The sequence below is a fragment of the Dromiciops gliroides genome, chromosome 5 (assembly GCF_019393635.1).
Source record: "Dromiciops gliroides isolate mDroGli1 chromosome 5, mDroGli1.pri, whole genome shotgun sequence".
NCBI lineage: Eukaryota > Metazoa > Chordata > Mammalia > Microbiotheria > Microbiotheriidae > Dromiciops > Dromiciops gliroides.
The window spans coordinates 145592658-145605176 of record NC_057865.1 but is presented as its reverse complement, the minus strand read 5'-3'; the positions used below and the strand labels follow the sequence as shown (position 1 = coordinate 145605176).

The 12519-nt window shown below is 36.1% G+C and overlaps 1 protein-coding gene across 3 annotated transcripts in view; it reads right to left on the bottom strand.

Annotated features, from left to right (window-relative positions):
- Positions 1-554: 554 nt before the first annotated feature.
- Positions 555-12519, bottom strand: part of SYPL1 (synaptophysin like 1) — a 35605-nt gene continuing 23640 nt past the window's right edge. For 2 of the 3 annotated variants that reach the window (XM_043968078.1, XM_043968077.1), the window contains exons 3-6: positions 12171-12295; positions 10947-11151; positions 4082-4267; positions 555-1998 (exon numbers count right to left, since the gene is read on the bottom strand). In XM_043968078.1, coding sequence (XP_043824013.1) covers positions 1867-1998; positions 4082-4267; positions 10947-11151; positions 12171-12295 — 648 coding nt within the window. In that variant the 3' untranslated portion in view covers positions 555-1866. Of the gene's footprint in view, positions 1999-4081; positions 4268-7580; positions 7591-10946; positions 11152-12170; positions 12296-12519 lie in introns of those variants that run through there. The other variant, XM_043968080.1, reaches the window with a different exon arrangement.

The window sequence follows — 12519 nt, the reverse complement described above, 5'->3', positions numbered from 1 at the left end:
TGACATGTATCATTTCTTTTGAATCCAACAATCCTGTGAGCTAGCTGCTTCGTGTATTATTTCTATTTGGGAGATGAGAGGATGAGGGCTCAGAGGGGTGAAGTGACTTTTTAATGCTCTAAAAGCTAGTAAATAAATGTCTGAATTTATACTCAAACCCAGGCTTTCCTCATTCCAAATCCAATGGTGTGGGTTTTTTTGCTATTCCATGTAGTACCCACCCAAGCATGTGTTCCAACGACACTGCCTTGAAGATCCAACACCTTTATGTAGGGCAATTTCCTACATGCCCTTAATTTTATCTGGAAAAATCACCCACAAAACAGAAATGAATCTGTAAAATGATACTGGGAAAGAAGAGGATAGAATTAGACTGTACAAGAAAATTTACCAACTCTATCCTGATTTATCTATTCCCTGCCAAAATACTTAATGAAAATGATCTGTTCCCATTTTTAGAGGGAGTCCTTTATACCTAATTGAAGAAACAATATAACTTACCACTTTTTATGTGTATATGTATATACTAAGAGAACAGTAAATCAATTTGCTTATTTTTCATCTTTTTATTAAGTTGGCTGCATAAAGACATACATTTCTCACATGGACAATTCTTGTCATGAATAAAGGCAACAAAAATGTGGCAACAGAGTTGTGCTTCACAAAGTAACAATCATTTTTGGAAGGAAAAAAATCTGAATTTCTGTACAATGCAACTATAAAGATTAGTAAATAATGTGAATGGCATGTGCATACATACTCAGAATACAACAAGATGTGTACAAAGAAACAGGCACTCATTATGTAGCTAGCTCACTTGTGTTCCTTTGTTTACCACACATACATAATTTTAAAAATCATCCATTTATGTAGTAAGAATGAGAACATTAAGAAAAATGAAATTTGGATCTCATTTCTTATTTTCATAATATCAGTGCTGAGCTTCCAAAAGTAACTTCATTGACTCTAAACATTTAAATGTATTCCAAAAGTAAAAAAACAAATTTAATCTCTTCTCTCCTCTGAATGGGTTTAAAAAAAATTTTTAAATTTTTTTCCCTATACTTTCAGAATTATCCCTGAAACCAAGTAGCATGAGTAACGAGGACAAATATTAATAAGAATATTCTTGCCGTTTTCAAAGTGTTTAGGTCAACCATATTTAGAATATAGTTAATCTATGAAACCAACCAGCATAATGTAAACACCTCAAATTGTAGAATTACTGTATTAACTGTATCAAAGAACATTTATACATACTTGAAATTTCCAATCCCCATCCTCAAAACAATTTTTGTACAACTATTAAGTATTGAAGGTTATTTATTTTAAAGCCCCATATCTGCATTGAGGAATTTTTGTTTAACATGAACAGCATTTAGATTTAAGTTCTGAACTAAACGCTTTTTCTTGCTATGCTATATTTATAATGCAATAAGCCTTTTTTAAACAAAGACAGGTCTTAAGGCATATGAACTGTACAAACTTACAGTAGTGTGTCATTCAAGTGCAGTTTCTTCTTTTTTAAAATAGGATAATACAGCCCCTTCCTGAATAAAGATATTTGTGTTAAGGCCTAAAGGGTAAACACTTTTGCTATGCAAAAAATTTAGTGAAGAAACTGCACATTCATTTTTACGCATACAATCGCATAATAAATCCCTAGATCTGAGTCTACAAACTGAAACATTTACATCCAGAATTTGTATCTAAGGCACATATTTCATGTAAAAACTAGCAGAATTTTTAATCCATCAATTTATTGCAAATGCCATGACTTACTAGAAACAAATTGCATTGTCTCTAAAGATGCTGGCAATATGTTGTAGAATAATTATTTGACACAGTGGATTTCTCTCCTTGAAATTACATTCCTGTAGGAGGTGCAACTGTTCCTGCGCCATGAGTAGAAACATTTGACTGACTGTGCAAGCTGGTTTCCTTATATACAAACCAAGCATTTCCTCCCCAAAGTATCATGTTCAGAAAACCAAAGATCTATAGGAGGAAAAAAAAAAAGACTTAATCTCTCCCACACCTCAAAATCCAGGTTAGTATTCCAAGACATTCAGAGGAACACATCTATTTCCCCATGAAATTCTAAAGTACTAGAAAGTTAACGTATACTTGTTTCACAGTAAAAGAAATGTGACCAATGAATTCTCAATGAAAATTTCTGAACCCATAAAAATAAAAAAAGTACATGCCAGAAGTACAGTGTATGCATGACTTAAGGAGATACACGATTAAAAAGGTGTAACTAACTATCCTGCATGAAGCGGTGTTTCTTTTGTTCTCAGAGAAGAGGAATTGTGCTCTAAAGCAAAACTTCTTAAACTGGGTCATGATCCCATATGGGGTCACACAGCTGAATGTAGTGGTCACAAAAAAACTGGCAACAGTAAAAGGCAACACGCAGCTATTTTATATGCCTATATAACTGGGGTTGCATAAAAAATTTTCAGGTGCAAAGGGTTTGTTTGTGAATGGAAAAAGTTTAAGCAGCCCTGCTCTAGTCTTTTCATGTATTTCGTTTTACTCTCATTTCAAGTGAGTCTTGTCTTAGAAAGCCTCTTCCTTCTATTCCTTTCATTTTGCCTCTTTTTCTTTCCCATCTCCCTCCAAGATCCAAAGTTACACGGAGGAATGTGGAATGGAATCTTCAAATCCTTCTCCACTCCCCAATTCTAATGAGAAGTGAATTTCCCAAGAAATGTGTCAGAGCCAAATTAATCTGTACTACCACAAAGACTTCTTCAGAGCAATAAGAAAGTGTTAAAATATTTTATACTAACTGGCTCTAATCTAACTGGGGGCCTAATCTGGGGGCTTTTGACTGGCTGGCTATCTGACTGCTATTAACTTAGTATGGGCAGTTAAAAAACTTCTCCTCACTGTTCTGAACCCAAATTGATAAGCAAACGATTAAAAAGCCAATGTTTTGATTCTGGATAATGCAAATTATTCGACCTGCCTGCTTTTAATATAATAAGGACCCTTGCTGCCTCTTGCCTGAGTGTATGCTGCTTGGCCCTGTTCGCCTCCAGTCCTCTCCAACTTTCACTCTTTTTCTCTTTCACTCCATCTCCCCTGTGCTTTCACTGCTCCGCTCCGCTTTTCTCTTCTAACTCTAAGCCCCCTTCACTTTGTTGATCCCCCTGCATCTTCCCTACTTGCTCTGTCAGTCTGCCCCCCTCTCGCTTTCTCCATCCCCCTACCTACTCCCCCGAGTCTCTTTTTTTAACTTCCTCTCTCAGGTGAACCACATGCTGCCTGGGCCAATCTGGGGGCTGGGCAAAGCAAACCCCAGCATCTCTGATTTTTCCTGTGCAGCTTAGCCTGACTCAGAGGCCTGCTCTGCTTGGGGAGCCTGAGGCTAATTTAAAAGAGAAGGCTAATTTCGGAAGAGCCATTTAAAAGCTATCAGGATAACAGTGAGTTTGACTATTCTATTTCAAAGTAGTTAATGCAAATATGGTAAGTTTATGTTTGAAATTTAACTCGGCCACAGAAAAGAATCTATCTTCATGAGTGGAAACAAACTCTCTTCCAATGTTTTGATTCTGGATAATGCAATGTGGTCAAACTATGTTTCTTACAAAGCTCCTTATTTATAGTTCCTCTTATAACTGGACTAAATTGGGACAAAATATTTAAAGTCAAGGGTTCAACTGGGCCTTTGAATTCCCTTCCATAGCTTAACATCTTTTGTAATTTAGTATCAAATATTTTCATAATAAATAATCTTTTAAAAGTTTGATTTTTTTAATGCAGAACAAGTATTTTATTCCTCCTCAATATTAATATATAAGACAACTCTTATTTCAGTTTAATTATCATGTTATAAATTAATCAGAATCTTAATTTAAGATTTTAATAGCATGTTTAGTTTTAAAAGGAAGTAACTATACAAATATTTAAGCTAAAATATCTTACTTCATTGCCCAAATGTCATGTTATACATGGCAATAGTAAACAGTCTTAAATATCAAGACTTAAAAAAGCTGCTACTCTCCTTAATTACCAGATTAAGACATTTCTAAGCAGCAAAACAAAATTTCTGGAAAAACTACATACGTACCACAGATACATTCAGAGATCCCATACTGGTCACAGAGTCATAGTAGCATTTTACATCCCCTGTGCAAGCGGTGATTTCTTTAATAAAATTTTCACCTGTGGTTATCTTAATGTCTGTCAGAGCTTTAGCCCAGGCTGAAGTGCTCACCAACCATAAGAAAGTAACAATGAGAGTAATAAGGAAGTCCTAAAAGAAAAATAATTACTTTTATACTTAATAATTCAGATAACTCTAATTAAACATTATTTTTAAGAACCCCCAAAGCAAATATACTTAAGAATTGTCTAAGCTACAGCATGAGAACAGAGCTGATCAACCCTATGTGAGATTTAAAATTGGATACAAGGGCATTAAACTCCCTTTTAACCTTTCCCTTATTTATATATCTCCCAGACCAATAAGTGAAAGAAGCCTCTGAGCTTTAGTTAGAGCTTTTATTGTTTGGGAATTACTTAGCCAACAAAACAAGGTGATGTTGATTAGAGATAGGAAAATAGAAATACAAATAAATAGTCTTAGATCTAAGCTTAGTCTATATTCCCTATAGAACTCACCAAAAACCCAAGGCCACGTCTGAGGTTGAGAACCACGTCAAGCACATGCTGTTACGCAGGACCGGGCCGAGTCGAACCTGAGTCAGCGTCTCTGTGTGCAGAGCAAGCCAGCGGGCGAGGAGAGCAGGGGAAAAAAAAGACCTCACTTCCGTCCTCTCCTTGCCTTTAAGCTCGCACCCCGGAAGTGAAGTGCTTAGCAGACGCACAGGTGACTTGTCACGGTCTCCTCCCCAAAAGGGTGGTCCTTCAAAAACTGGTGTCTTTCAGTTATCCTAACCGACTGTTAAAAACTTTCACTCTTTTACCACACCTATTACCCCTCTGAAAGCCTGGGTATACAACTTCTTATATTTCCATTCAACAACCTATCAACCAGAATATGCATTAATAACTAGCATTTTACTAGGCCTTACCATTTCCCCATAAACTCTTTTTTTTTAATTGTCCCAGGTTTTGTTTTTCTTTTTTCTCTGCATTTTTTAATTTAAATAATAAAAGTATTTTATTATTTTCCAGTTACATGTAAAGATAGTTTTCAACATTTGTTTTTGTAAGATTTTTAGTTCCAAATTTTTCTCCCTCCCTCCCTCCCTAAGACAGAAAGCAATCCAATACAGGGTATATATGTACAATCACATTAAACATATTTCTGCATTAGTCATGTTGTGAAAGAAGAATCTGAACAAAGGGAAAATCCTCAAATAAGAAAAACAAAAACCAAAAGTAGAAATGGTATGGTTCAATCTGCCTTCAGAATCCACAGTTCTTTTTTTTTCTGGATGTGAAGAACATTTTCTACCATGAGTTCCTTAGAATTGTTTTAGACCATTGTATTGCTGAGAAGAGCTAAGTTTATCACATTTGATCATCACACAATCAAACTCTCTTCTTAGACAAAGCTCCTTTTCCAAAATTTCTGATGATCTCTTCCTAGTCCTCATTCTTCTAGAATGATCTGCTACATGTAACACTCAACCGCCCTTGCCTCCTGCACTCTCAATCTCCTTTATTGGCTCATCAATCACATCACACCCTGGAAATGTATGTATTCCCTTAGGTTGTGTCCTGTTCTTCTTGGATAATTTCTCTTGGCAACACACCTCTATGCAGATGACTCATATGTATATATTCAGTCTCAGTCTCGCTGCTGAATTGCACTGCTGCATCACCAAATGCTTACTGGACTTTTCAGCTAGAATATCTCAGACATCTCAAACTCAGTATGTCTAAAACTGAACTCTTTCCTTCAAGTTCTCCCACTCTTCTAAACTTCCCTAATGCTGCTGAAGACATCTCCAACCTTTCTGTCTCCTAAGTTTGTAACCATGGCATTATACTGAACTCCTTACAGTAGTTCCTCATCCTATATAGCAACTAAATCTTGTCATTTGTTCTAGCTACCTGTGAGAAAATGGGTAGTTGTCTCCTCTCAATGGGGATATGACAGTCAATCATACTCTTCCTGATCTGTTTTTAGGACAAAGGTCTAAGACCCCCTCCTCCCCCTCGAGCTAACAAAATCACATGGTTCAAGGAGTCCTGGTCTCAATAAAGTCTGCTCCTGAAATGTGTCCATAAGGAAGAATAAGATCCATTCCTGAGTTATGCCCATATAAGGAAGAACTGATTAGGGATGGGAATACTGCCTTCCAATTAGCTAGTTTTTGCTCATAGATTGTAACCCTTGAGTAATCGGACCAATGGTAAAAAAGGGGGAAAGTCTATTCACGTTACGGACTAGGGTTTAAAACAGGGCTTGTGAGTCCCCTTTCTTTGCACCCACTAGCTGCACACCAGGGTGCCTCCTTCTCTCGAGAAGGAAATAAAAGAGCCTTTGTCACATTGCTGCTGAGTTTCTGAGAATTATTGAGAAGAGGATTGTTTTCCCTCACTACCTTTACAACACTTTTTGCATCCTGACCACTTCTCTCTAACATAACTACCAGCTTAGTTCAGATCCTCACTACCTCTTACCTAGGTAACAATAGCCTCAAGTTTCTTACTACTCCAATCCAACATACATACTGCTAAAGTAATTCTTCTTAAGCACAGACCTGACTATATGACTTATTCAACCAACTTCATTGCTTCCTATTGCCTCCTGGACAATACATGTACTTCTCTGTTTAGATTTATAAGATCTTCTGAACCTAGTCTTTCCTGCATTGGTGAACATCACTTTGCCTTTCACACACTGTGAGCTGGCTAAATTGGTCTTTTCCTCTGCTCCTCACAGGACATTCCTTATTTCCCCACCATTCAGTGTCTTTGCACTGGCCCTCCTGCATGCTTGGAATATATTCCCTCCTTACCTCTACGATGCAGCTCAAGCACAATCTTCTACATAAATCTTTTCATGACTCCCCCACTTGCTGGGCTTCTCTCAAATTTCCTTGTATTTAACCACTTTATACCTATTTATTATACATTTCCATTTTATGCTGTAAATTTCTTCATTTGTACTTGTAATCTTCCCCATTAAAACATAAGCTCCTTGTGAGTAGTTATTTGTTTTATTTATTTATTTTTTTTGCACCTGCATCCTTTAGGTCCTAGTGTATACTGCCCGGCACAGAGCAGGAACTTAACAAATACTTGCTGATCAATAGATCAATAACCTTGAGGCACGGCAGAATTTTGAAAGTCCCTTAATCATAAGTCTCCTCACAATAAGTTTAAATTGTTTTCAGTATAATTTTTAATATGTAATTTAGTAATGTATGGTAGAATTTTAACTTAAGAAACTAAGTGAAATAAGAAATTTTACTGAAATAAAACATGAATAGGATGGTCATAACAATTATGAACCAGGCTTAGAAAGCCAACAGACATTACAATGACTATTTTTAACTATAAACTAGAGTTCTTTGAATAAAGTAACAGAACTGTTACAAAGATTCTAAGGAAATAAGCTAATTCAGGGGACAAAAATATTTCACACTTACCATTTGTTCTCTTGTTAGCCAATGTAGCAAAAATAAAAATAAAACATTTTACTACTTGTTTAACCAACTGCTGTCTCAGCAATATCAATACCCATTAATTCTTTAAAAACAAACCAAAAAAAACAAAAACCACAACCCCACCCAACTTCTCTTTCAAAGAAGGCAGTGTTTGGAATACCCTCTATAAATTTAGAAGTCCTGGAGATATTACAGCATGTCAGAGGTGGAAGGGGCCTCAGAGGACATTTAGCCCAAAGCTTCTTAAACTCTGAGTTTTGACCCCATATAGGACTGTGTAACAATGTGGAGGTCTTGAAAAATTTGGCAACAGCAAAAGGTTATGTATACCTATTTTATATACCTGAATACCTGAGGTCATGTAAAAATTTCTCAGGTGAAAAGGGATTGTGAGTGGAAAAAGTTTTAAGCAGCCCTAAGTTAGTCCAATCTATATACAATAATACCTGGCCCCTAAGGTTCCTTTCCAGCTCTAGAGCTTAAGTCATGCAAAACATATCTTTGTTTTAAGACCTTCACCGAGGGGCAGCCAATCCATGACTTCCAGAAATAGTCAATTCACTTTTTTGGTTTGTTTTTTTCCGGGGTCAATGAGGGTTAAGTGACTTGCCCAGGGTCACACAGCTAGTACGTGTCAAGTGTCTGAGGCTGGATCTGAACTCAGGTCCTCCTGAATCCAGGTTCAATGCTTTATCCACTGCGCTACCTAGCTGCCCCTCTATTCACTTTTGAATAGTATTCTAATGATTATAGCAAGCCTCAATTTGTGTTTCTGCCTCAAAGTCAAGGTTCCAAAGAACACAATGTGAATCTCATGTCACCAAGTTTCAGTAAAAATTAAGAGGTTATATCTGCCTACAAAGAAGAGAAACTGAAATTTGTTACTAATATTCTACAGTTTAATAAGGTTCACTTGTTAATATTTTTAGTAAATTCCATGTCATTGTTACTTGTTTTAGGGCATGGGCAGATTGACTTGAGAGGGTGTCGTGCTCTAAGAATCCTAAACAAAATACATGGCTGGCACTAAGTTCTCTATTCCCAGAATCTCGGCACGAATATTTTTTAGAAACTAAGACCGATTTGAGAGTTTGTCAGAATTGCATTTTCTTCCTTTCCTCTTGTGAGCTTATCCTATTATTTATATTTACTCCAACTGATGAGTAGACTCAGGTTTATAGGGTATGACACTGGTTTGCAGAGTCTGACCTCCTTTGCTTTTCAGAATAGGCTAGTCCATTTTTTGTGAACATGGAATTAACCTGTTATACACATTTCTCCTTGATACTTGACAGGCTTTATCCTGGTCATTTGTAAAATTCTGTATCAGTGAATTGTTTTTTTCTTGTGGCAATTTATGGATTCTCTAAATGTGCTTTGCTGAATGTGTTCATAAGTTCTATACAGTTTTCTTTTATTATTTACTGCATTATGGCATTCGTTTTTTTAAAAAAGTCATGTTGTTCTGGGAGATCCCTGATCCTTGTTTTTTCTTTAGCCAAATATTACACTTTAGTTCTGTGAGAAAATAATGATTAATAATAGATTTCTCGGGCGTACCTAGAGATCAGTTCCTCAGACCTTTCTCCCCCACACTTCAGAAAGTCCTGTTCTCCTTGATTTGGGACAAACCCAAGAAAACAAAAGAAATAGAGATAGATTCTTATGTCTATCTCAGTGAAGGACTTTGCCTTAGACAACTTGAGTGAGGGTCTTCTCTTTGATGTCGTCTGTAGAGTTCATTTTAATGTAGACGACCCTCATGTTATGTCAACCAATGGAACTGAATGATGCTAACCAATTAGCTTTGATCAATGTATAATGATCCGCCTCTATCAAAAGAGGATAGGGGAAGCTAGGTGGCACAGTGGATAGAGCACCGGCCCTGGACTCAGGAGTACCCGAGTTCAAATCCAGCCTCAGACACTTAACACTTACTAGCTGTGTGACCCTGGGCAAGTCACTTAACCCCAAGTGCCTCACTAAAAAAAAAAAAAAAGGATAAAAACTGGAAAAGGCCATAAGCTCACTCTCTCTCAGCTCACACTTGGCTCTCCCTCTTAGGACAGTGTAGGTTTTGTAGGTCTTCTGAACCCTCCTTGAGACCACGTGCTGGCTCTCTGAGACAGCATGGATCTTCTGGGGCTTTTTTCCTCCTGCTAACTGACATGTGGTCAATTCTTTACTGTTATATATAATATCAATTACTGCTCACTGCCAAAACTGATAAATAGCCATAGCAATTAATAAAACAGTTTAAAATTAATTTTAAAACCCCACAGTTCTAAGCTAAAAGCTCTTAATATCCAACCTAAACTTAATTCTTAATTTCTTTCATAAATTTTCCTTATTTGTGCTAGGGTCTACTTTTTTTCTCTTGCCATCTTTGGTGTTTTTAACTTGCTTTTGCTTATGCTATGGTAGACATCTAAGAACTAATCTCTGTAGCAGGAGTTGCTCTTTCTGCCCCATGGTGGCAGCAGGCAGATTGTCTCCTCCTCTATGAACCATGATATTTTAGTGGCAATGAAGGATACCATGCCAAGACCAATGCAGCTGGATGCCAGTGTCTTATGGATATACCAAAAATCCTAATTATACAAAGGGCAAACTATAGATATTCTACATATAGTAGAGATCTATTTGGCCTGCAATTATGAAGATCAATGATTTTGCTATTTTCAGTCTCAGGTGTGTGCTCTACTCCTGGCTCTATGGGATTAGATTTTTGGTCATGCAGCCAAGATAAGTCAAATCCAAATACTTGTGTTGCATCACAAACTCAGAAACATTTCCTCAGATATCATAAAAATGTCTGGTTAGAATTCAAGGTAGGGAATTCAAAGAGAGATTGTCAAAGTCTTACATGTAATTTGAACTAAATTAAGAATTTTGTTTTGGGGAGAAGAAAGTGGGAAATAAAAGGGTAAAAAAGAGAACTATGAAGGCTACTTAGTTTTAAGGTTCTTGATATTTAAGCAATTCTTCAGAATCAAAGCATTAAATTGTTATCTTTTACTTAATAGCCTGTTTAAAGATCTAAAATAACATAAGCAAAAGAACTAGAATCTCTCCCTACTTTGAAGATGAATTATATATATTTACTGAACAAAAAGCTGCTCAAAATATTAGAGTAATCTTTGCTTCTACAATGATGACTTAGCTGAATTTTTATATTGAAAAATTCAAGGTAATCTACTTATCAGTTTGTCTTATACCCCATGATATTTAAAAAAATAGGATTCTTAAGTATTCCAATATATGAGAATCTTAAAGTCAGATAAACACACTCTGTAGAAATTCTTTACCTTTCTCTAAAAAAAAAATAACAATGTGAATATAACTTACGATAAAGGGAATTTTTCGACTCTCCCGATACAGGTTCATATAACCAATATAAAGTACAAGTGCGGCAATGCAGTAGAGGAAGACCAAGACTGCAAACGTAACATAGAACTGGGCAGATGAAGAGAAATCTCCTATAAGAAAATACTTGCTCCAAGTTACATTACACAGAGGGTCCACTGCTGTACTAAATGAAACCTGATTCAACCTGGAGGAAAGAAAAAAGTAAGGTAATTAGGTTCATCAAAGAGTAAAAGAGATTTGAAACTGCATTTTAATAGGATGATGTAAAACAAGAAAAACGCAGGACATGTTTAGGTAACAGGCCAAGTACATTGTTCTGGGTATCTGTATCAATTTGTTTTATCAAATTCGTATCACAAGCTCATAGAATGCTAAAGTTAGAAAGGACTTTAGAAATCACCTAATCCAGCTCCAATAATTATTTTACGGATGAAGAAAATGGAGGCTCAGAGAGGGTAATTTGCCTAAAAATAGTAGATGGCAAGTCTGGGACTAAAATTCAGCTCTCCTAGTTCCTAGACTAGTATTCTTTCTACACCAGACTGCCTTCATTTGATAGACAATTAAAAAATCAATAATTTTAATTATTTTTTTTTTTTTTGGTGAGGCAATTGGGGTTAAATGACTTGCCCAAGGTCACACAGCTAGTAAGTGTCAAGTGTCTGAGGCCAGATTTGAACTCAGGTCCTCCTGACTTCAGGTCTGGTGCTCTATTCACTGTGCCACCTAGCTGCCCCAATAATTTTAATTATTATGTGACAGTGATGAGTCTATATCAAGTTTTGTCTGAGATATAAACATTCTATTCCAACAGAAAAAAAAATATAGATTTCATTTTATAGAACTATATTTCTAAATTTGTGTGAACTGATTTTTTGCTGATCTTGTTTCTTAAAGATACACTAAGGAAAGAAATATAGTTTATTTCATACTGATAATCAGTTCACTAATCTATCCTCTTGGAAAATTTTCATTCATTGTGTTTGCTTAAAATGAGGCACAGTATAACTTCTGATTCTCAGGGTAATTAATAAGCATTTATTAAGCAGCTACCATGTACCAGACAAACACACATATGTAAACACAAAAATGAAGTGAATTTACAACTGAAAAGCTTATTGTGACAACATTAAAAACGCACACAGATAGGGAAATATTAAAGAAAAACTGAGGAGGGAGAAGAGAGAATGGATAAACACGTACCTGAAAGGATAGGCAAAGGCAGCTTCAACTGTCTCATTTTTAGTACTGTGACTTGAACAGGAAACCAGGAAACCTGTTTTGCCTTTAAAACCTCCACAAGTAGCAAAAGAAAAAATGGAAGCTACCTACATAAAAATTGAGAGAGCAAAGAGTTAATTAAACAGCCTTAAAATCTAGTCCAGTTTAAATACTGGACTAGAATCAAACACAGTTTTAGAATAACAGATTAAAAAACTACACTGTTACTGAGTATAACTGATACATAAATAACATCCTTTATGGTTTACCATGATGAATTCCATCAACCATAGAAGTCAGTCAGAAAGATGTGAGTTGGGTATAATTAGGC